Source organism: Nannospalax galili, unplaced genomic scaffold, assembly GCF_000622305.1.
Source record: "Nannospalax galili isolate Female #2095 unplaced genomic scaffold, S.galili_v1.0 scaffold135, whole genome shotgun sequence".
In the NCBI taxonomy this organism is placed as follows: Eukaryota; Metazoa; Chordata; class Mammalia; order Rodentia; family Spalacidae; genus Nannospalax; species Nannospalax galili.
The window spans coordinates 4,543,586-4,567,904 of record NW_008338998.1 but is presented as its reverse complement, the minus strand read 5'-3'; the positions used below and the strand labels follow the sequence as shown (position 1 = coordinate 4,567,904).

The 24,319-nt window shown below is 39.0% G+C and overlaps 1 protein-coding gene across 1 annotated transcript in view; it reads left to right on the top strand.

Moving 5' to 3' along the window:
• Thsd7b (thrombospondin type 1 domain containing 7B) overlaps nt 1–24,319 on the top strand; it is a 571,555-nt gene that overhangs the window by 295,793 nt on the left and 251,443 nt on the right. The window contains exon 11 of the mRNA XM_029563816.1: nt 23,507–23,701. Within this exon, the coding sequence (XP_029419676.1) occupies nt 23,507–23,701 (195 nt within the window). The remainder of the gene's footprint in view (nt 1–23,506; nt 23,702–24,319) is intronic.

Genomic DNA, 24,319 nt, shown 5'->3' with positions numbered 1-24,319 from the left:
TATATATATATATATATATACATATATATATATATATATATATGCCTGTGAGTCAAATTTGTGTTCCCACATGTCTTTCAGTATGGGTCCATCCACTAGAGCCTGGTTAATCTACCAAGAGTCACACCCTCAAATGAGACTGACAGACTAACTTTTCCCCCTCTCAGCTGCCTTCAGTTGTCAACAGTTCCCCAGGTAGGGTTAGGGTTTCTTACCCACTTCCCCACATCTGTGCTGGGATTTTGTCATTGCTTGAGTTTACAGGGAACTTGTGCATGCTGTCACCATTGATGTGAGTTCATATGAGTAACTGACCAGCTGTCTGGAAAACTCTGTTTCCTTGTGGTCATCCATCACCTCTAGCTCTTAATATCTTTCTGCCACATCTTCTGCAATGATATCTCAGCCGTGGGAGGCAGAAGTTAGATATAGGTGTCCAATTCAGGGATAATCATTCCACAGTTTCCTATTCTCTGCACATTGGCCAGTTGTGGATGTCTGTATTAATCACCATCTGCTGCATAAGGAAGCTTCTTTGGTGAGAGCTGAGAATGCATTAATCTACAGGTATAACAATAAGTTATTAGGAATCGTTTTAATAATATATCTATTTAGCAAAATAATGATATTGGGCCTTTCCCAATGGCCTGTTTAGCCAGGTTCTTAGACCTGATATCAGTGCTCGGTATGGACTCTGTTTCATGAAGCCAACCTTAAATCCAATTAGAAAGTTATTGATTAGTCCCATAATATTTGTGCAGCTATTATACCAGACAGCATATCTTCCCAGACCAGTTGTTGAATCATAAAGGAGTCATAGCTGGATAAGGTTAATGACTAATTTCTTTCTTCTGCCAGGATGCATGGCACTTTCCAGAGCTACAAAAAGCTAGCCAGTGAGGTGAAGCTTTGAGTTCAGTAACAGTATGACTTCTTCTTGTTAGTTTTACAACTCGGGTATACAGTGTCTTCAGCAATAAAATCTTACCATCAAGTTCTGGTGAGTAACCAGGAGAAGGGAAAATGACTACTATTGTTTGAGGATCTATGGGACCCCTGGTCAACAGCTTCAAAAGAGAAAGTCCATTCCTGGCATTGGGCATTTACTTTGCTATCCTGTGATGCCTAGTAGGGGCTCTTGAATTATTATTTTTTAATTTTTTCATTGGATTTTTGTGTATTTCATACAAAACATCTTAATTATTTTTGTGCCCCCTCCCCAATCTCCACCCTACCATAGCCACTCCCCTCAGATTTCATGTATTCTGTCATTTATGTTAAGGCCTATCAAGTCAAGTTAGTGTCCCCAGATGTCCCTCAGTGCAAGATCATCCACTGGGTCTAGTCAGCCTATCTAGAATCATTCCCTTAAAGAAGATCAGCTCTCTCTTGGGCTGGAGAGATGGCTCAGCAGTTAAAAGCACCAGCTATTCTTGAAGAAGACCTGGGTTCGAATCCCAGAACCTACATGGCAGCTAACAACTGTCCATAACTCCAGTTCCAAGGGATCTGACAACCTCTTCTGTCCTCTGTGGGGATTGCACGACACAGGTACACTCACCTATATGCAGGCAATACATACATACATACAAAATAAAAATAATAAATAAATAAAAATTTTAAAAAAAGATTAGCTCTCCCTCAACCAGCAGTAATCAGCTATCAATAGTTCTTCAGCTAAGGTTGGGATATGCTGCCCATTTCCCCAGTTCTATGCTAGGATTTTTGTTTGCATGGGTCTTGTGCATGCTAACACCATTGCTGTAGGTTCATATGAGCAAGGTCCCAGGAGCCTGTAGGACTCTATTTCCATATGGTCATGCACCTCCTCCCTGGCTCTTACAATCTTTCTGCCCCTCTTCTGCAATGGACCCTGAACCCTGGGTGGGCAGAGTTTAATATAGGAGTCCTGTCCAAGGACCCACACTCTACAGACTTATTCTCTATGCTTTCACCATTCGTGGCCTTCTGTGAGCTTTGCCCTCTGTTGCATGAGGAAGCTTTGTTCAGGAGAGTTGTGAGATACATTGCTATTCTCTCTATCCCTTGTTCCACTATGTTCTATGAACCTTAGGTGTAGAGGTTCCATTATAAATGTGTAAGTTATAATTAGGCATCTCACAGACACTTATTTTCTGTATGTGACTAACTCTGTAATAGTCTCTGTCTGTTGTAAAAGAAGCTTCTTTGATGAGTGATGACTGGCATGCTTGTCTGTAAATACAAGGATGCATATTTTTCAGATAGTAAGAAATTACATTTGTCTAGCATCAGTTTTCTCCCGTTTAGTGGGCTTTAAGTTCAATTAGATAGCTGTTGATTACCCTTAAGATAAAAGTACTTATTTTGCCCCAGGGTAGTTTGCTGTCTCTTCCCATTTAAATACCTCCATTTTATCCATTTTCCCCTTGGTAACACCTATTTCCTAGTGTTGTTCTCTCTCAGGCACCTTCTTTCTCTTTACCTCCCTGGTTCCTTTCTATTTTCGTGGATCCTGCAGTTACATCAGGATGTATACTTACTTAATACAAGGATTTGGTGCTATTTTTAATGACTTTTCCCAATTTTTTTTTTCTGTAGAGAATTCACTTCTATAGTTTGCACATTAGAAATCTTGAATAGGTTTTCTTTTATTTTCTTTTTCCTTGCTAGTTTTCATCTATTGGTTCTTTTACTCAATTTTAAAAAGATTTTTGTCAACTTAATCTTAGAAACACACTATTGATTTACTGTTTTATTTTTTAACTTCCAAATGATCTTTATTTTGCTAATTTCTTCAAAGCATTCAGTGGTGTTACCTCTTTAAAATACAGTGATTTCAGTGATTGTGTTTTTATTCTCAATGTTTTCCTCCTCTTAACAATATTTTCATTTGTTCTGGTCTGTTCTGATCTGTTTTCATGTCTTGTTTTCAAACTCTTGGGTTTCTCCTATTTAGAGGTGAAATGAAAATATTCAATTAAATGAATTTACCTATCATGCTTGCTTAAGAGTATGTGGTCCAGGCAGAGAGAGCATACACCTGGGACATGCCCAGTACTAGGTAACACATCGGCAGTCAAATCTCTACAACCAAGGCTCATGGAACATAGCAGAATAAGAGGTAGAGAGAGGGCTAATGCACCCCCTCAACTCTTAGCAGTGAGGCTTCCGTGTACATCAGAGTGAGATATACATAGGAGGCCACAACTGGTCAAGTTTTGTAGAATAAGAGACTGTAGAGTGTAGGATGAGACTCCTTTATGGAACCTCATCCACCCGCGGCTCAGGAACCATTGTGGAAGAGGAGGCAGAAAGATTGTAAGAGCCAGGGCTGGTTCATGAACATAAGGAGGTGGAGGCTTCCATGCCACTGGAGGTTTGCTCATGTGAGCCTGTGGCAGCAGTGGTATCAAACATGGGACCTGTGTCAGCTCAATTAAACAAGGGCCCAAAGGGGAGGTGAGAAATAGGTGCTGGCCAGCACTAGATTAAAAACTATTTGAGACTGATTGCTGCTGCGTGAGGGAAAGTATGACTTAGATATGACCACTGGATGGGCTGCCTAGATTCCAGTAGATGCATTTACACTGAAGGACATTTGGGTACAAACACCTGAATGAATAGGACTCAGCATGTATGGCAGAGTGCATAGGGTTCAGTGAGGGGCTAGGGGGTGTATGAAATTTTAAAAGCTCAATAAAAATTTAAATTAAAAAAAGAGTATGTGGTCGACATAGGCCTTTCTGTTGCAATGTTGGGATTTCCCAGATGATTTAGATTGGTACCTGAGGTGCTGGGGTAGGGGTGGTCCTGATTGTCAGGGTTCTTGAGAATTGTTCTTGAGGGATCTTAGAATTCATATACTCTTCACCATTGCTACAGTTTCCAAAATCGCAGCACCATTCTGCTCTTTCCCATTTTCTTTGTTCTTAATGTGTTAAGGACACAAAGCTTTAGGTGACATGTTATAAAGGTAGTAGACGTGATTCAAGCTTCCTTGTCACCTTCTGTACCTGGAAAGCCACCTAACTTAAATTTGTCATGAAAATGCCTTCCTAATTAAGTAGTAAACTTTCTAAATCATGGTTTCAGAATATTTCCATGTATGTTACTGTGCTCTGTGTTGTTAACAGCATGTCATTAAGTAATACAAAAATGAAAGTTACACACAAATTTTTACTTTTGTACCATCTGGCTACACACATTCTGGAAGTTCTCAGTAGCACCATCGACTTCAGCCCTCCACAGGAGGTTGTTCTGTGAATGCTGATGATTATAATGTATTCCTACAGTATCAGAGCTGGAAGAGAGTCAGGTCATCCTAGACTAACCTCTTTATTTTGCATATAAATACATCTGGGTATCCATACGCCTAGTACAGTGAATCATAAAACTGTTATAGATAGAGCCCAAGCCAGGCTCCTTGCCATGGTGGCTCCTCACACTATGCTGCCATCCTGGTCCAGATATAAAACTGTGCTGCCTACAGCAAGTTCCACAGAGCAGAGTGCATACTGAGGGCCAAAGGCAAAATCATGTTTTATTTCTGAAAATATGGTTACAAGTCCGATTCGCCTTGGCAATTCAAATCATGCAGGTGGCCATTACCACCTCAAACCAGTCAGATGTATGGATTAAATATACTTACGTGATTAAGGTTAATCATTTTCAGAGCTCAGTGGTAAAAATAGGTCATGCTGCTGACTTAATAACTTAGAGTTGGCAAGGCATTTGAAAGCAAGTTTTATTCTTAGCTAATTTTAGCAAATAAAAATTGCACACAAGAAATTGGAGGTCATTTAACTTTTATTTTGAAATGTCTATCACTTTAAGAAAATTCAATCCCATGTAAGCATAACATTGGTTGTTTACACTGGAAAATAAGTCTGACGTTAAATACCATTATCCTGGATGGAAAACCCTTCAGCAGCAGACTTCCCACTGTATTAAAATAGATTTATTGCCCCATTGTTTCCTGTTTCTTCCCAGGAATCCATCTACATATTACATAGAATGAGTTGTTCTTCACTGAAGAGCGTTGTGTGAGACGCTATGCTGAGTAAGTGGTGCAGGTACACAGTATGGACGGACCACAACAGGAGCCTCCGAACCCACCATTACTCAGACCGCACAGTGGGGTTTTACTAAGTTTGAATTTCTAGAACAAAATCGAAGTGTAATGAATGTGTTTTTCATAAAGGGTGTAGCAAATGTGTGGTTTCCAGAGGGACCAAAAGGGATATGAAGATGAATAAACAATTTCAGCAGGTTCTTGGCAGGGTCTGTGCAAGCAAAAACCAAACAAAATGAAAACAAATGTCTTCTTGACATGGCGTCAGCTCTGTAGGAAATAGACAATGTATTATAACGATGGTGATAATGATTGTGTGTAAAGCCTTAACACCCACAGTAAGAAGAGAGCTGTCTGTAAAAAAGGAGTATTTTATGCAATAGCAGTTTAACATTCTAATGCACAGTGGAATAACTACCATGGACAGCAGGTAACTGAATAGTTCTAAATGGATAGTAAAGAGGATTTTGTTTTCAATACAAAGGAATTATAAATGTCTTAATGCAGGTGGCAATTACTCCAGCTAATCATTGCACAGTGTAGACATGTACTAAAATTGTCACGGTGTACCACAAATATGAATAATTACTGCATGCCAATGAAAAAATTTAAATACATTAAAATAGGAAAAGTGAAATTAGGAGAATTTTTGAGTAGCCAGAGCCCCAAGAAAAATGTAGAATACTCTGGCGAGTGGGGAAAATAAATGTGGCTATTATATTGGCTTACTGTCTCTGTAGCAATATGACAATTGATATCTTGGGTCTTTGATGTTTTTCAACAGAGAAGACCAAATTCTTTCCAAATTCACGTTTCACATCTCATTTGGTACTTAGTTACGGCGGCTAGAATAATTATATGATTCAAAGTTTAGTTTCCTGATGAATGACACAGCATTTGTTATCCAGACAGCTTCCACCGTGGCAGATCCAGCCAGGCTTTCAGCTGCACACAAGCTCTTAAGAGTCTCACCTCTCATTCTCCTAAGTGCATTTTTAAAAAATCTGTCTTTATTTGCTGCAGTGACTTGAAGCAGCTCTTCCCTGTGCCTTTCTTTATGAACTACAGCAGGTGACAACGCACATTGTCTGTCAACCCCAGAGCAACTATTAAAACCTACTCAGCCCATTTCTTTCCTCCTGATTTGGAAGTTAGTTGCATAACAGCTGTTTGCAGAGATACAGGTGAAACTTATGTAAATACTGCCATATTCCTTCAAAAGTGGAATAAATCACCTTCCACATGTAATGTGTGAATTAGCATATTTATTCTTTCATACTGTCAAATACTCATTTTCCTTGTACATGAACATAAAATAGGAGTTTGAGGAGCATAAAGCTTCTAGCACTTCAAATAGTTACAGGCAATAGACTAGAATGAAGTGTGCATGAGTTTCCATATATATAAAAGAAATGCCAAAAATGTTCATAGGATTTCAACTGAGGACTGTTCAGAGTAAGGCACAGAATTTAGATGGGAGAGGTTCTTCAGAGAATCTGATTTGATGTCTTTTAATTGCTGTGAGAAAAATGACTTGGAATCACTAAAAAACATCTCATCATTAGTTATTCCTCTAATGAGGCTGTGATTTAGAAAGAAGCTAAGAAAAAGAACTCACATTTACAAGACGAGTTAGATTTTACAATGATAAGAGATAAGTGGCACCCAATGCATGGGTATTATGAATATATTCAAATGCAGTTGATTCATAAATACTTGTGTATTTATTGATTTTTCCCTCTCTGTGAAATGCATATTCTGTTTCTATTATGATCCTCCTTATGGTAGAAATTCTGTTTGTGTCTCACAGTCAACTGACTGTATCCTAGCAGAGTTCTGATTTGATCAATATCACACCAGAGTCTGAGAGATGTAATTTCTTAATGAAAAGAAAGGAAATTTTCAAATGAAACTTTGCAGGACATAATGATGTGGAAAGGACTACATTATTTGAGGAGTTATGGCATATACCTGTTTTTCCAGGACTTGGGAGATTGGCCCAAAAGGAATACACGTTTGTGGTGATCTTGGGCTACATAGAGACTCTGTTTCAAGTAATTCACACCCCAAACCAAACAGAAACAACAAAAAAAAAGAAAAACAATAAAGAACAAAAACATTGGCAAAATCCCCCCCCAAAAAAATAAAAAACTAAAATAATGCCAAAATATTAGTTCTTTACTTTATGGGTATATTGCTTTTTAATTTTGGGTGTCTGTATGCTTGTTTGTGGGTGAGACTGTGCCCCTGTCAGCACAATGCCCACAGAGTCCAGAAGAGGGTGTCAGATCTCCTGGAGCTGGAGTTACAGGCTGTTGTGAGTTGCCTGACATGACTGCTGGGAACTGACATTCAGTCCTTTGCAAGAGCCATATCTGTGCTTAACTGTTGAACCATCTCTACAGCTCTGTTGTTTATAGATTTTATATACATTATTTTTTAGCATAATGTTTAGGTGAATCATTTCTTCACTAACTTGTAATGCACATGATTCCCAGGATTTCTAACACTGAATTGATGTTTTTGGTGGCATGATATATCTGGACTGTTTTTCTGAAGTAGCATTTTTCTATTTAAGATTCAGAAATGTTTAATTACAAACTTTATAGCATCTTTGTTGAGATGAAATTCACTTTTAAAATATATACATTTTGGCAGAGATTTTACATATTCACAGAATTGTACAACCACCTCTAATATCTAATTCGAGAACATTTTCACCCACACTGCCTGCTGCCCCAGAAAACACCAAGCTTGTTAGTAGTCATTCCCCACTGAAGTACTTTTGATGGAAAAAAAGTCAACTGAGATAAACTGAAATTCCCTGAGGTGTTATAAAGCAGAGATGAGAGTTACTAAGGGAGAAGTGGGTAAAATGTGGGCATTTAAATGGGAAAGAGGAGGGAACTATGGGGATAAATGGGGAAGAAGGAACTCAAGAGAGGTGGAACCATAGAAGACTGGTAATATCAAGGGAGAAATGGGGAAAGTGGGGATGGCATGGAGGGAGCATTGTAGAGAGAGAGGAGATAAATAATGCCAAGCTGTTGTAAAAAAAAAAAAAAAAACAGAGGGAATCATATTAGTCCAAAAACCTACTGACAAATTATATATGCATTATCTCTACATGAGTCCGTCTTTATAGCTGAAGGTTACATAACAAGAGACAATGCCAGACAGGAGAAACCTTCCTTTGAGTTGTTGGCCAGGGTAGCCCAAGAGACCCCCAAAATTATACAGGCTACTGCCACAGCCCTCAATGACCTCCCAGAACTTGAAGGTAAGACTCTATTTCTGAAGATACAACATACTTTGGACACAGGATTTGGAACAATGGAGCTAGAACTGATCTGGAAGTCACTTCCCCTGAAGGCTAGCTCTCATAGCTTTGGAGAGTAGTACACAAGCTGCTACAGAAGAACATCAATTGATGGTCCAACCCCAGCTTCAAGGCCTAATAACCACATCGATGATGGGCATAGCAAATGATATTAATGCAGTAGTGGCAGTTTTATCTTGGGGATAATCAACACCTGCCTAATTGGACTTAAAACCTACTCAATGGGGGGGAACTTTTGTGTGATACTGTAAACATAGGCAAATTCACATGGCTGGGGAGGTCATAGATCTTAGAGAAAACCCTAAGGCTGTCACATCCCTAGACAAATGTAATTTCTTACTATCTGCTAAATATGCATCCTTATATTTATAGACATGTATGCAAGTCATCACTCATCAAAAGAAGGTTCTTTTGCAACAGAGACTATTACATATACCTAAGGCTCATGGAACATAGAACAAGGGGTAAAGAGGACAGTAATGCACCTCTCAATTCTCAACAATGAAGCTCCTCATGTAACAGAGAGCCAGGAACACAAAAGGTCAAAGCTTAGAGAATAACAGTCTGTAGAATTCTGGTCCTTGGACAGGACTCCTATATTAAACTCCACCCATCCAGGGCTCAAGAACCATTGTGGAAGAGGGGGTGGAAAGATTGTTAGAGCCAGGGAGGAAGTGCATGAGGAAGGACATGAGTCCTACAAGCTCCTGGGACCTTGCTCACATGAACCTACAGTAATGATGTCAGCATGCAAAGACCTACACAAACTGAAGCAGATAAAACCCCAGCACAGAACTGTGGAAATGGGTAGCAGGCCCCAGTCTTAGTTGAAAAATTATTGGCAGCTGATTACTGCTGAGTGCGAAAAAGTTGATCTTTTTTTTAACTTTTTTTATATTTTATTTATTTTATTATTATTTTTAAATGTGTGTTGCCTGCATGTATGTGAGTGCACCCATGTCATGCAATGCCACGGAGGTCAGAAGAGGGCTTCAGGTTCCCCTGGAACTGGAGTTAAGGATGGTTCATAGCCTCTATGTAGGTGCTGGGAATCGAACACAGGTCCTCTGCAAGAGCAGTCAGTGCTCCTAACCCCTGAGCTATCTCTCTAGTCCCAAGGAAAAGCTGATATTCTTGAAGGGAGAGACTCTAGATAGACTGGCTAGACCCCAGTGGATGAACTTGTACTGAGTGACATCTGGGACACTAACTTGATGTGATAGGCCTTAACACAAATGACAGAATGTTTTTCCAGTAGTGGAGGGGCTATGGAAGGGTGCCAGTGGAGAAGGGGGTATGAAGATGATTAAGATTGATTAAAATGTTCTGTATGAAATACACAAAAATCAAAAATTTGCAAAAAATCAAAATGAGCAAGACTGGTTGTGATAAGCTCTCCTTCCTTGTCACTAATGTTATCTTAATTAATTGAATGTGATTTTTAGCATTTATAATGAATTTCTGTAGTGCAGGCTCTAATGTTTCTTTACTGGAAGAAGGACTCACAAAGGACTCACAATGGAAGGAGTGGCTAAGGAATTTCTTATAAGTTTGAATTTTCGAAGTATGCTGTCTCCTTCTATCCAGCATGTATATTCATATGATCTAGTCTAGGGGAGGTTTAACATACTTGTCTTGGGGGCCAGAGAGATGATTCAGTGGATAAAGTGTAATAGCCTGAGAAACTCCATTTTGTAGAAGACATCTTGGTGAGCCATCCCAGAACCTACCCTGGCCTGGGGCCAGAAATTCCAGGAAGAGCTGAGGAACACCCCCACATAATCTTGGTGTTAGAGTAGCAAATAGTCCCATAAGTTTAATTGGTCAAGACTATAACATCTTTAGTCTATCTGTTGAAAGACCCACCTTTCCAGTGTCACTGGTCAATCATATGGTCATAGGACCACCCCAGGAAGGCAGGTTCACCTTAAGTTATGCTAAATATATGGGTGGAATACCTAGTGCATTAATGAGATAGTGAATTTTTCCTGCCTGGAATCCCATCTTCTAGTGCAAAGCTTCTTGACCCATAGACATGTAAGTCTCTGTAAGTCTGCACACCACACCAAATGTACAGTCATGGTTTTCTCTCATCCTCCATCCTCCTCTGTGAACCACATATCCTTGCCCTTCTCTTACCTAATTTATGAATTGTCATTTTATTTTGCTCTTTTTCTTGGAGTGTTTACTTTTATCCATAGTTTTCAGCAAGGGTTCAAATAGCTTGAAGCCAAGAGTTCTAGCTGGGCAAATTTCTTTAGTTAGCAGGGAACACAGAGGGCTCCAGGGCTCAACAAATGCCTTGGAATAAAGCAAAGGGCATTTTTTTAAACTGCACATTTTCTGATCTTGTTTTAGGACCTAAATAAAATGCTTCTAGGTTACCTAGGGACTAAATATATGTTATGAGCTTACTAGGCATCCTTTATTTATTTGGAAATTCTTCTTTTCTGGGAAGGTAACAATAATTGGGGAATATGTTTCCAACATGCAAAATGAGTTGTATCTTTCCATAAGCAAGCTTATAATTGGGCTCCTGCAGCCACGCAGCTCCGCATATGGTACTTAGGAGTCAATTAAAACACCCTAACAAGCAATTACAGGTTTATTGTTTAATTCAATTTCCTCAACTCACGCTGCTCCCACTCAAAAGTTGCATATATGTCAGTCAGCATGTAATCATAAGCCTATGCTTTCCTCAAACACTGGTTTTGAAGAACAAGACCTTCAGACACTACACTCCCCACTGTGCATTGCACAGAGAGAGCTTAACTACAAGGAGAGAAAACAAAAGTACTTAGGGAGTGCCAGGAATTGGCTTTAACTTCCAAATTGATTGATTGGGATAATAGCAAGTAAAAAGGTCTTTTTCTGCTACTGACAGTAGCCACAGAAAGGGAATTGCTAGGCATCTTGTGAGTGGAATGGGGTACTCAGCAAGATCAGTTACTCCAGCTCAGATTATTAAAGTCCAACAAAGATTGGCTGGGGTTTGATGTGAGTAGGGAATTGGCTTGGGCAGGTCAAAGTGCTCCCATGTTTGCTGTAGAAACAGTGCTAGGTGGACACCCTTCCTTCCTGTTACTCGTGCCTCACAGCAGCACTAGCCATCTGAGAAAAGATCTTGAACAATCCTGACCCTTCCTTACAGCCCAAGTAAGGAGGCAGAAATGAGTGAGGAAGACCAGTTCCAGAAGCAAGCTTCTAGAGTACAGCTGTGCCTCCTAATGGCCAGAAGATGGTTCTTGAGCATGAGGCAGAAAGTGGTTCAGGGCTGCTGTGTTCCCGGAGGTGGGTATTCAGTCTCCATTGGAGAGTTAACAATATGCTTTCCCTAGGAAAGACAGTGTAGAGCTGGCCTTCTTTCCCAGGATATAGGCCTTCCATGCCTCCTAGCTGTTCTTATCCATTCTAAATACAAATACTTCCCTAAAGAGATTTTCCTCTCATTTTAAAACCTACAGTTGGAGGCTGGAGAGCTGGCTCAGTAGTTAAGAGCACTGGCTGCTCTTATAGAGGACACAGGTTCTGTTCCCAGCACCCACATAGTGGCTCACAACTGTCCATAACTCCAGTTCCAGGGGATCTGATGCTCTCTTCTGGCTTCTATAGGCATTGCACACATAGGTGTTCTTACTTTCAAGCAAAACACTCACTTACATAATATAAAAATAAATTAAAAATAAGTAAAAGTTTTAAAACCTACAACTTGAGCAATGGGAGTTGGATGGGACAAGTAGATTTTCATCTTCCATAATTCAAATAGTTAATTTGTCATTGGGATGCACTTTTACTTAATACATGCTTAATTATGTTTGCTCTATTATAAAAAATAAATCAGTGTTCATATTAAGGAAATCCCAGCTGCACATATAGAAATAGCTCTTGGAGTAGGCTGAGTAGAAGAAAGAAATCTGAATTACTACAGGAAAAAAAAGTCCTTCCTTACTGTGAGAGCCGAAAACACAAAAGTCACATGACCCTGAGTTCCAGGTCAGATTTCTTTCTACTATTTGAAGTAGGTGATGTTGGCCTTGTTATAATTCTTGTGGATGAAGTGATACCCTTGCCTGGTGTACTGAATATTGTCCCCCATGGTGTCTAATTTCTAATCCTGAGAACCTGGACATATGTCGGCTTCCACGGCAAAACGGATTTTGTAAAACTAACTAAATTAAGGCTACTGAGCTCACACTGGATTCTTCAGATAGCTTCAGTGTGATCACAACGTCCTTAGGAGAAGGGTATGGGAAGTGATTCTGTGATGAAAGCCTGGGGACAGATGGAAAGAGGGGTGAAGAGTTTGCACTGCTGAAGTTGAAGGGGCTGTGAGCAAGGGATGGAGGCAGCTCTGAACACTGGGCAGGTCAAAGTTATGAACTCTTCACTGGAATCTGCGAGGGAACCAGCCCTGCTGCCATCTTAGCTAAAGTGGATTGTGCATTTCTCACTCTGAGAATTGTCGTAGAATTGATTGTTGATCTTTGCATCCACTCACCATTTGTTACATCAGTGCCAAGCAACTACTACATCTTGGACATAAATTCAGATGAAAACATCACAGTGACTTTCCTTATACTAGAGAACCAGCGTTTGTTGCTGATTTTTGGGGGATTTTTTTGTCCGCCAGTCATTATGAACTATTTGTTATGCTAGGAAGATAGAATTACAGCTTTCATCAATTTGGATTTGAGATTGTGAACAAATCTTATATTCTAAACTTCTTCCTCAGGTAAGGACAACCTGGCATTGCCAACCTATACATAGCACTGAACACGGAGTAGCAGCATTGTAAATGAAGGGTCTACTGGAGCCCATAGCAAGAACAGAAAGGTAGCTTGTCAGACACTTGTTTCTCTACACAGGCATCATGTGTGCAGGCCCCATGGACACATCCTCCTGGCACTCACATGTGATTCCTTCCTGAACCTCTCCTCTGACTGCTCAATGCCTGAGGCCCTGCTGCTGTGCTTCTGCAGCACCCCAACCCTCCCACGGTGCTGTGAATTATGATTTTCATGTTTTCTCCATCTGTGCAATTGTGCCACTTGTACAGAACATGTAGCATGAAGGTTTGTTGCTCTGAACAGTTGCCGCCCATTCATTCAGTTCCGGGATGTGTGTGCATTGAGTTCTGAGCCTCATCTAAGGGCATCCCCTTGTGCAGGACAGCAAGGCTTGTAGATTCAGCACTTTTGGTTTTTAGCACCTCACACTCATTTCCTGGAAACCATGACCTCTTGAAAGAAATTCATTCTACTCTTTTCTTTCAGTGATTAGGGTTAAATTCTGGTCAGAAGCAACTTTAGGAAAGTAATTTGGATGTCCTTGGTGAGGGTGATGAGTTTGAATAGATCTGAAATAGCAGGTGCCATCCTTATTTTGTCATCCCTGACAAAAGATGATCATTCCTTATCATAAGGCCAGTAACCCCTGTCCTCTTCATATCATAATTGGAAAGGAAAGAAACTTACCACAGCATGTCAGACTACCGAAGGTTAGGGGGTGAGAGAAGCAGAAGGACTAGCCACTTAGTAACAGTAAAAAACCTGCTGATTTCAGTCATCAGTTCAGTCTGAGAGGACTGCTCAGCTTCCGATTATAAAAACTACCAAACTCAATAAGAATTCATATAGCCCTTTGATGGTTTCTTTTGCTGAATTCTCAAATTATTTTATGTGTGTGTCCTCTTCATGTAATTAGTCACTCTCCTCCCATTCCAACCCCCTCATGTGTTATATACCTTGGTAGACACTAAACAGGCAAGTGTAACCTTAGATATCAAAGTATGGTAGTCAGTAATGGTGTTGCACACCTTTAATCCCTGCACTTGGGAGGCAGAGGCAGGTGGATCTCTGTGAGAGTCAAGCCAGCCTGATCTACACAGAGAGTTTCAGAACATCTAGGGCTATAGAGAGATCCTGTTAGACAAAAAACACAACAAAGTGTGGGGAAAGATTTCAGGTCAGCCTGTCACACCCATTTGCCAGGCATAAGACAGCTGCTTCCCTTCATCCCTAGAAAAGAAACCCCACAGTCTCTGCTGGTACTCGAAGCTTTCTGTCCAGAGCTTAAGAAAGTTGAATTTAAAAAATGCCTAATAATGCGATCTTTCAAGATATGTTTGCAACAATTTTACTTAAAAATTCATTTTTCCTCCAATGAAGTCAACAATCTTGAAATTTTAATAAATGAACTATAAATAAGGATTTAACTGCCACTGCCTTAGAGAATTCAGTCCAGGAAGAAGTATGTGGCAGGGAGGGTCAGAAGAGAGCCCCTCTCCTTTCCTAATGGAAAATCTTTTCCTACTAGCAAGTAAAGGACTTAAAAAGCTTGAAAGCACCAAAACAGAAATCATTGCCCCATACTGTGGCCTGCAAGTGATTTGTTATGATCTGAAGAACCCAGTTCTCATAGTTCAACCAAAAAGCTGTTTTCTGACAAAGAAATTCTCAATAATGGCTTGTTTTTCCTGTCTGCCCCATTACGTGAACTTTCATTTAAAACTAAAGAACCTACTTTTGCCTTCAAACCAAGCTTTTTCCTGGATTATTGCCATTAGGGAAGCTATAATATTGACCCATTATCTCTCTACCTCCTATAGTTGCCATTTCCACTGCCTTGAAGAACAGATCATGTGTATCTATATGTATCATTCTTATATCTGAGAGAGAGAGAGAGAGAGAGAGAGAGAGAGAGAGAGGAGAGAGATCGACTCAACGGGTAGGTGAAAAGATGGATAAGTTCAGCAAGATCTTTTAGAGAAAAGACTACAAATATGGATGAGCCAGGTATCTAAGCAAGGTGTAATGTCTTGGCCACAGTATACAAATAGAAAGTAAAGAAAACCCCAGCTGTCATATCCCTAGACAAATGTAATTTCTTACTGTGTGCTAAATATGAATTACTATACAGACAAATATACCAGTCACCTCTCATCAAAGAGGCTTCTCTCGCAACATAGCAACTATTACAGAGTTCCACAACTGGTCACACAGAAATTGTCTGTGAAATGCCCAATCCTAGGTGACACTACTACAATGGAACTCTTCACCTAAGGCTCACAGAACATATTAAACAAGGGGTAGAGAGAATACTAATGCATCTCTCAACTCTCATCCATGAAGCTCATCAGTGAAGGGCTACGACCAAAAAAGTACACAAATGACCAAGTGTAGAGAATAAGAGTCTGCAGAGTGTGGGTCCTTGGACAGGTCTCCTATATTAAAATTTACCCACTCAGGGTCCAGGGACCTTTGTAGAAGAATGGGCAGAAAGATTGTAAGATCCAGGGGAGGAAGTACCTGACTATATTGAAATAGAGTCTTACAGGCTCCTGGGACTTTGTTCATATGAACATACAGCAATGATGTCAACATGCACAAGACCCAGGCAAATCCAAACAGACAAAAACCCAGCATAGAACTGTGGAAATGGCAGCAGGACCCAATCTATGCCAAGGAACTATTGGCAGCTGATTACTGCTGGGGAAGGAACAACTGATCTTCCTAAAGAGAGGGACTCTAGATAGATTGCCTAGATCTCAGTGGATGAACTTGCACTGAGAGACTAACTGGATTTGATAGGCCTTAAAATCAATGACAGAATGCATGAAATCCAGTGGAGGAGGAGGAGCTATGGGAGGGTGCCAGTGGAGAATGGGGTATAAAGATGATTAAGATGTTCTATGTGAAATACACATAAATTCAATTTAAAAAAAACAAATAAATAAAAAGTTTTTCTTCTGATTCTGTCATTAACTACTCTTTGCGTCCTGTGTTCACTTCTATTTCCATTAGTAATAAAGCCCAAATGGTTGGAATGGCCAGAAAACCTTTGATCTAAAAATCCAAATCTTGCTAAAATTAAAATCCTCATTAATTCAGCTTTAGCAGAAAAGGGCCTGGTATCCTTTTATAGTGGACAAGGTGACCTCAGTACATGTAAGAAGGCCAGCACTTTTGTGTGTGTGTGTTCATTTTTCTCCCATGAAAGTCTTTAGTCAGTGTCCTTTTAAAAAGATATTTTTTATTAATTCACTGAGACTTTCATATATTTTTATCATATTTATACCCAGAACTCCTCCAAGATCCACCCTCACCTCTCTACCCTCCAAACTTTTTTTTAACCCTTTTTAAAAATCTTTTTTAAAAATCCGTCCAGTCCAATTTGTATTGCCCAAAGTCTTGATGTAGAGCCTGCGCTGGATTGTGGCTGGCTTGCCAGGGACCACACTCTTAAAGAAAACTGGCTCTTCTCCTAGAAGCTACAAACCTCTAGTAGCCCCTCAGCTGGGGCTGGGACATTGTGAGCCCCCTTCCCCTCTCCATACTGGGGTGACTAGCTTGAGCTTGCACAAGTCTTGTGCATGCTGTCACAACTTCTGTGAGTTCACATGTGAACTTTCCTATTATGCCCAGAAAGCACTGTTTACTTGTAGTCATCCACCACCTCTGGCCCTTTCAATCTTTCTGCCCCCTTTTCTATGAAAATCTCTGAGCCTTGAAGAGAGAAGTATTATATAGATGGTCCAGTTAGGATTAAACACTCCTCAGTCTCTTATTTTCTACATGTTGACCAGCTTTGGGTCTCTGTGTTAATTGCCATTGACTGCAAAAACAAGCGTCTCTAATTAAAGAGAGATGCACTCCTCTATGGGTATAGCAATGAGTCATTAAGAGTTGTTTTAATGCTATGTGAATTTAGAAGAATATAATTAGTAGGCTGTCACATAGGGACTGAGACCTATCTAACCATAGGTTATTGGTCCTGATAATGGTGCCAGGCATGGGTTTCTTCTTTTGAACAAGACTTAATTCCAATAAGATTATTACTCCCATAACATTCACACTACTATTGCACCAGTGGGCATATCTCACCAGGCCAGTTGTTACTGTAGCTCTCAGGGTTCACAGCTGGGTAAGAATGAGAATTCTTTCTTTCAGTAGTGTACATCAGAACTTCCAGCACTATGAAAGCTAGCCAGTACGGATGAAGCTTCTAGGTCAGTACCCGGTTTCTCCAAGTTTTATGAGTCATGTATGTGTCGTCTTCAGTGATAGAATGATAACCAAGAACAGTAGCCTCTAATATTTGGAGGTCTGTGGAACCCCACTGCCTATGACTCTCCAAATGGGGTGGGACCTTGTGTATCCTTCCCCCACCCATACTGGAATGTTGACTGATGTGGTCTTGTGCAGGAACCCATACTGTTGGGAGTTTACAGGCGCAACATTCCTGTCATGCCAGGAGACACTGTTTCATAGCAATCCTTCTAATCCCCTGGCTCTTACAATCTTTCTGAACTTTGGGAATAGGGGCTATGATAGCCTATAGATGTCCTAGTTGGGAATGGGTATACTATAGTCACTTACTCTCTATTCTTTGACTAGCTATGATTCTTTGAAATAACTCCCATCTGCTCAGGAAAAAAAGAAGCTTCTTTGATGAGGGTGAGAGCTGGGCATAAGGATAAATATTTAGAAGGCAGTTGAACACTCTTTAGCAACATGGTAGTAGCAGGTTCCCCTACAGGGTCTATGATCTCTCCAGCTATGGTTCTTTTTCTTACTTTCTTATTCTTTCCTTTACCATTTCAGAACAGTTCAATACAGCCTTCACAAATATGGTATGCTCTAACTTAAGTGGTTTGTAAAATGTCAAAAGATCATTAAGTTTTTGTTTTCAATAGCTCTCACATTCTATACTTATTTAAAAGAGCTTATAGAAAAGGAATAAAATAATTTCTTGTCATTGAAAAAAATCCTCATTTGTATACATTAGAGGATTCTGTTTCAGGCAGTATTGCCTTTTATAAATATTTAAATTCCTTATCTTGTCATTCAATGTATTGTCATCTTAGGAAAAAATTAACTTGGCAAGAAAAAATTTCCCTAAACTGACTTGAAATTGATGGTCTAACTGCGCAATTGAAATAACATTTGTTTGTACTCTATGTAAGATAATGTACTTTGCTATATTCACCATTAATGTCTATGATATCTCCAACAAAGAAAATGCAGGTGATGTTGGCTCGGTTTGCAATGGATTTTGTTCCCAGGATTTGGATAAAAACAAACAAAAAAAAATTGAAATGAATGAATAGCTCCACCTGCTGCAGAGCAGATGTACAACTGGGAAGTGTCTGTGTCCATTGTCTTGTAGGCTAATTCCTTGGCCTTCAAGCATTAGATGACTTTGGCTTGTACCAGCTCTCAAAAAAGATTTGCAGTATTCACACAAACTTGCTCTCCCTCATGTTCTGAATAAAGAAATTTAGAATACAATAGAATGGACAACAGGAAGGCGTCTTCATTTAAACTTGCCCTATGTGACAGATGTTTATACAGCATTCTCGTAGCATTGGTCCTGGGCTGAGGTCTCCTTACTCCTTGTCCATGCCATATGAGTTCTAATAAAAGTCCCTAAGTATTTTTTTTCAGTATGACAAACTATACCTTAAAATATATTCCAAAAAACTACAAAATCCAACAGTAATAGATATATAGCACCTAACAAATCAGGAGGATATAAACAACTTAACAGATCTCTAACAAGAAATAAGGTTAAAGCAGTAATAAAATAAAAAAAATAATAATAAAAAAAAACTCTCACAACTACAAAATCCAAGCCCAGACGGAGTCACTTTGAATTCTACCAGACTTTAAAGAACTACTACCAGTGCACCTCTGCCAGTGCCAGCCGGCCAAGATGGACAGTACCTGAAAGGGGGAGTGAGGATTGAAAGAAAAAACAAGAGACAGAGAAAAAGATACTTGGGAGGCCTGTCAGTAGAGACTGCAGTCCCGGTTTATTTTAGCTCCGCCTTTTTATACAGAAGAACATCAGAGATCTTAATTAATGTCAACAGCTGTTTTTCCCACCTGTATTTGAGGGTCAAGGAGTGGTCAAATACTTGTTTTGTGAGCGCCACCATATAAACACATTCCTCCTGACTTGGCAGATTAGGTACTGGTGTGCAAAACACAAACTCAGTAAACAAGCCTGCCACAGCTCAATGTACATAATGGATTAATAGCTCCCAACACACCTCAAAATAATAATATAGAAAAAGAAAGAATGCTACCATGATATTTTTGTAAAGTCAGTGTTACCCTTATTCCAGAATTAGAGAAGAATACACCAAATATAAAGTTGCAGACCAATTCCCATGATGAATATAGATGCAAAAATTCTCAGTGTGAGTAGCAAAAACAGTGAATCTTTCTGCAAGGAACAATATGTTCTAAAATGAAATGGAGATCTTTTTTAAAGGTTAAAAAACTCATTTAATTTTATGTCTTATAGGGCTTATACTGAGTTCAATATTGTATAACTGTATTAACTGTGAACCTAGAAACTTGCACCCACTTGTGAAAGAGATGTACTCTTGCTCTGGAGTATGTTACTGAATATGTTAAATCTGTAGTGAAATGCTTCTTTTAATCAAGTAGTTATTAAAAATTAAAAAAAATAATGATTAAAGAAACTGTCAAACTTTAAAAAAAAATTCTCAAAATACAAACTGAATTCAAGAATGCACCAAAGGGATCTTTTACCATGATCAAGTTGGTTTTATCCCAGGGATACCATGCTGGTTTAGAATATGAAAACCAAGAAGTGTTTTACAACACATAAGTAGACTTAGAGACAGAAATTATATGATCATCTCAATAAATGCAGAAAAGGCTTCTAACTAAATCCAACATTGCTTCATGATAAAAGTCTTGAAGAGACTAGAAAAGAAGGAACATATCTTAACATTATAGAGGCTGTACATGATAAATCCATAGCAAACATCATGCCAAATGGGGAAAAATGGAGAGCATTTCTACTAAAACCAGTAGCAGGACAAGAATAACCACTTTTTCCTCTCTTATTCAACATAGTACTTGAAGTCTTAGTTACAGCAATAAAAAGAAAATAAAGGAATGCAAATAGGAAAAGAAAGTGTCAAAATATCATTAATTGCAAACAATATGATCCCATATGTAAGAAACCCTAAAGATTCTACTAGAAAACTCCTAGAACTGATAAGAACTTTGAGAAAACTGACAGGATATAAAATCAGTGTATAAAAATTAGTAGCATTCTTGTAAACCAATGACCAACACACTGATGAAGAAATCAGGAAAACAATCCCATTCACAATAGTCTCGGAAAATCTAATAAAATGACTAAAAGTAAACTTAACTAGGGAGATGAAAGACCTTTACAGTGAAAATTTAAAATGGTGCTGCAGAAAGAAATTGAAGAAGGCCCTGTAAGACCTCCCATGCTCACAGATCAACAGAGTTAATCAGAAAATGTCTATACTACCAAAAACAATCCATAGATTTAATCCAATTACCACCAAAATTCCAATGACATTCTTCACATAAATAAGAAAAACAACTCTTAAATTCATATAGAAGCACAAAGGACCTCAGCTAGCCAAAGCAAGCCTAAGTAAAAAGGACAGTGCTGGAGGTTATCACCACATGTGGCTTCAAGTTATACTACAGAGCCCTAGTAATAAAAGCAGCATGGCACTGCCTACAAAAACACATACATTAATGGAATAGTGTACAGGACCCAGAAACAAACCCCATGCAGTTACAGCTACCTGATTTTTACCAAATGCCAAAAATGCACATTGGAGAAATGACAGCTTGTTCAACAAATGGTGTTAGGAAAACTGGATGTCCACATATAGAAGAATGAAATTCAATCCTTATTTCTCACCTTGTACAAAAATCAGTTCCCAGTGGACATTAATATAAGACCCAAAATTCTGAAAATGTTATTTTAAAAAAGCAGGAAATAATTCCAAGATATAGAGACAAGCAAGAATGTCTTGAAAATGACTCCAGTTACTGGGGAAGTAGTGACCACAACTGGTCCTCTAAATAGTATGAAACTCAAAAGCTTCTCCACAGCACAGGAAACAATGGATTGAAGAAACAGCCTACAGATAGGAGAAAAGCTTTACTAACTACAAACCTGACCAAGGATTAATCACAACTAAATACCAGAATCAAACAACCCACTCAATAAATAGGTCAATAAAATAGACATTCTCTAAATATGAAGTACAAATGGCCAATAAACAAGAAAAAATTATCAACATCACCAGCCATCAGGGAAATGCAAATTAAAACTACATTGGGAACCTTCTCACCCCTGTCAGAAGAGCTGTCATTAAGAAAAAAACAGCATATACTGGCAAGGATGTGAGGCAAAGGGAATGCTTATGCACTGCTAGTAAGAAAATAAATTAGTACAGTCACTGTGGAAATCAGTGCAAAGGATACTCAAAAACCTAAACTTAGAAAGAACTACTATATATTAGCCAGCTGTATTACTCTTGAGTATTTACCTGAAGAACTTTGAGCAAGAGATACTTGCCTATCAATGGTTATTCCACTCTTTACAGTAGCTAAGTTATAGAGACAACCTAGATGCCCATCAACATAGAACTCAGTAAATAAGTGTCATAAATATTACAAAAGAATTTTCTTCAATCATAAAGAATAAAATTATGTCCTGTGTAGGAAATGGATGCAACTTGAGATTATCATTTTAAGCAAATTAAGTGAGACTGAGAAAGACAAGCAGTGCGTATTTTTCTCTTATTTGTGAATCTTAGATGTATGACATGAAAATAGAAGCAAAACTGTGTGGAGACTTAAGGGAACTAATTGCTGGGGAGGGGAAGGACAGGGTTAGTAAGTATGGTGAGCATTTGAAAATACTTATATGAAAGTACTTATATGAAAAAATCTATGAAACTTAGGACTGTGTATAATGAATAAATACCAATAAAGTTGTTTTTAAACCACTTAAGAAATATAGTACATGAGCCGACATGGTGGCACACACCTTTAATCCCAAAACTCAGGAGGCAGAGGCAAGCAGATCCCTGCAAGATCAAGGCCAGCCTGATCCACATAATGATTTTCAGGCCAGCTTGGGCTACAGGGAGACCCTGTCTCAAAAAATAAAACAAAAGAAAAAGAAAAAAGAAAGAATATAGCACAATTATGAAAAGATAACAAATGTTGACAGGGCTGGAGGTTGAGGTCAGAGGAGAGGGAATTCTTGTACATTATTAGTGAGAATGTAGACAAAGTCATTGGGAAGAACAGTGTAGAGATTTCTAAACAGCTTAAAAATGGAATGACCATATAATTCAGCAAATTGTCTTCTAGGTGTGTGTCCAAAGGAAATGAAATGATCACCTTATAAAAACTAAAAACCAAACATCACATGCAATAGCACCCTGCCCAGTGTGGACAGTGTGTCCAGGGAGGGCCCGAATTATATGGAGCACTTAGAGAAAAAAATATTCCCAGACTTCTTGCTAGAGATGCTGATTCAGGAATACTGATGTGGCACCATGGAAACAGGATGTCCAAAGGCAGCCTGCCTGGGGACATTTTTCAGTTGCAACAACTTGGAGTTGTGTGTGTTACTAGCATGTAATGGGTATTGGTCAAGGAGGCTGCTGAACATCTTACCATGCAAAACCCTCATTTCGGAAAGTTAGTTGGAACTGATTAAGAAACTGAGAATATAACTATTCTTGGGAAATGATTTTAAAGTTAACTGATCCTTAAACAGTAATAAAGGGGAAACGTTTATTTAGAGCTACCTGAAATTCCTTTTAAAATACCATGATGTGTAAATAGGACTACTTCCATAAAAGCTATCTAACCAACCAAACAAAACCTAGTTGAGCAGAAGTCTGCATGAATTTTTAACAGTTGTTTTGACCTTTTGGCTCTGTCTCACTTTGTCTCACAGATGCTCTTTCCTACTTTTATTTAATCTCTGCAGATCAGATGCTCATAATCAGAAAATACAATAAATTACTGGAAGTTATTTTGGTTCCTGTCAATGATAGGTTTGGATTAATAATGAAACCAATTAAATCCTCAAATACCTCCATTGGCAACAATAAAAATTTAATTTCCAGGGAGCAGTAAGGTTAGCTATATTGAACACCATATGCAATCACAGTGAAAACCGAATTTTCAAATACTGGGGACCTCTACTATTTTGTCAAAGAACCAGCACCTCACTGATTTAATCAAAGTAATAATGGAAGAACATGTGCTCTTTTTTTCTAGCTGTCTTGTGCATCTCTAATGACAATCAGTCAGCAGAAATGACGGAGTGCCTCAAGAAGATGAATGGCATGCCCACCCTTGTGCAGGAATGCACCATACCCTGCCGGGAAGACTGCACCTTCACCCCTTGGTCCAAGTTTACACCCTGCTCCAAGAACTGTGAAGGCACTCAGAGTAGGCGACGGCAGCTTGCAGGTAGGGTGCACCTGTCGCTCCAGCTTTAACCAAGTCATGCTTCTCTGAACCTCCCTTTTAAGAGCCAAGTCCCAAAAGAAAGAAATTGGATCCGTTATCTCCTTCCCCCTCACTCCCAATGCATATCCTCACAACATGTAGCAATGCCTAACACCTAATGAATACCTGGCTAATATTTATGAAATGAATGAAGGATGGGACCGATTTCGACAATCAAGTTTTCTATACAGTTTTATAATCTTTATAGTCCTAAGGGGAATTTTATGCAGCAAATTATTTTGAGTAACGCATGGTAAAGTTGTTGGTGTTTTATCATGCCAGGAATTCAGCAAGTTTAAAAACACCCACTGCTTTGGAAAGAAGATCAAATACCTGACATTATTGTCTTTTGCCTTTACCCGATAAGCAATTTGACCCTTTCAGACTTTAATTGTGTAAGGTAAAAGTCAAATTACACATGCAGATTCAGATTGTCCTTTCGTGTCTTATTACTGTCAGTTCTGTGTGCTTCTGCAAAGGTTAATGGAAATTGGAGTGGATACTAGTGTTGCTGAAGTCCTGGAGCAACTTTTGGTTGCAACATATAAATAACTGCTGTGGTAGCATATTTGACTATTT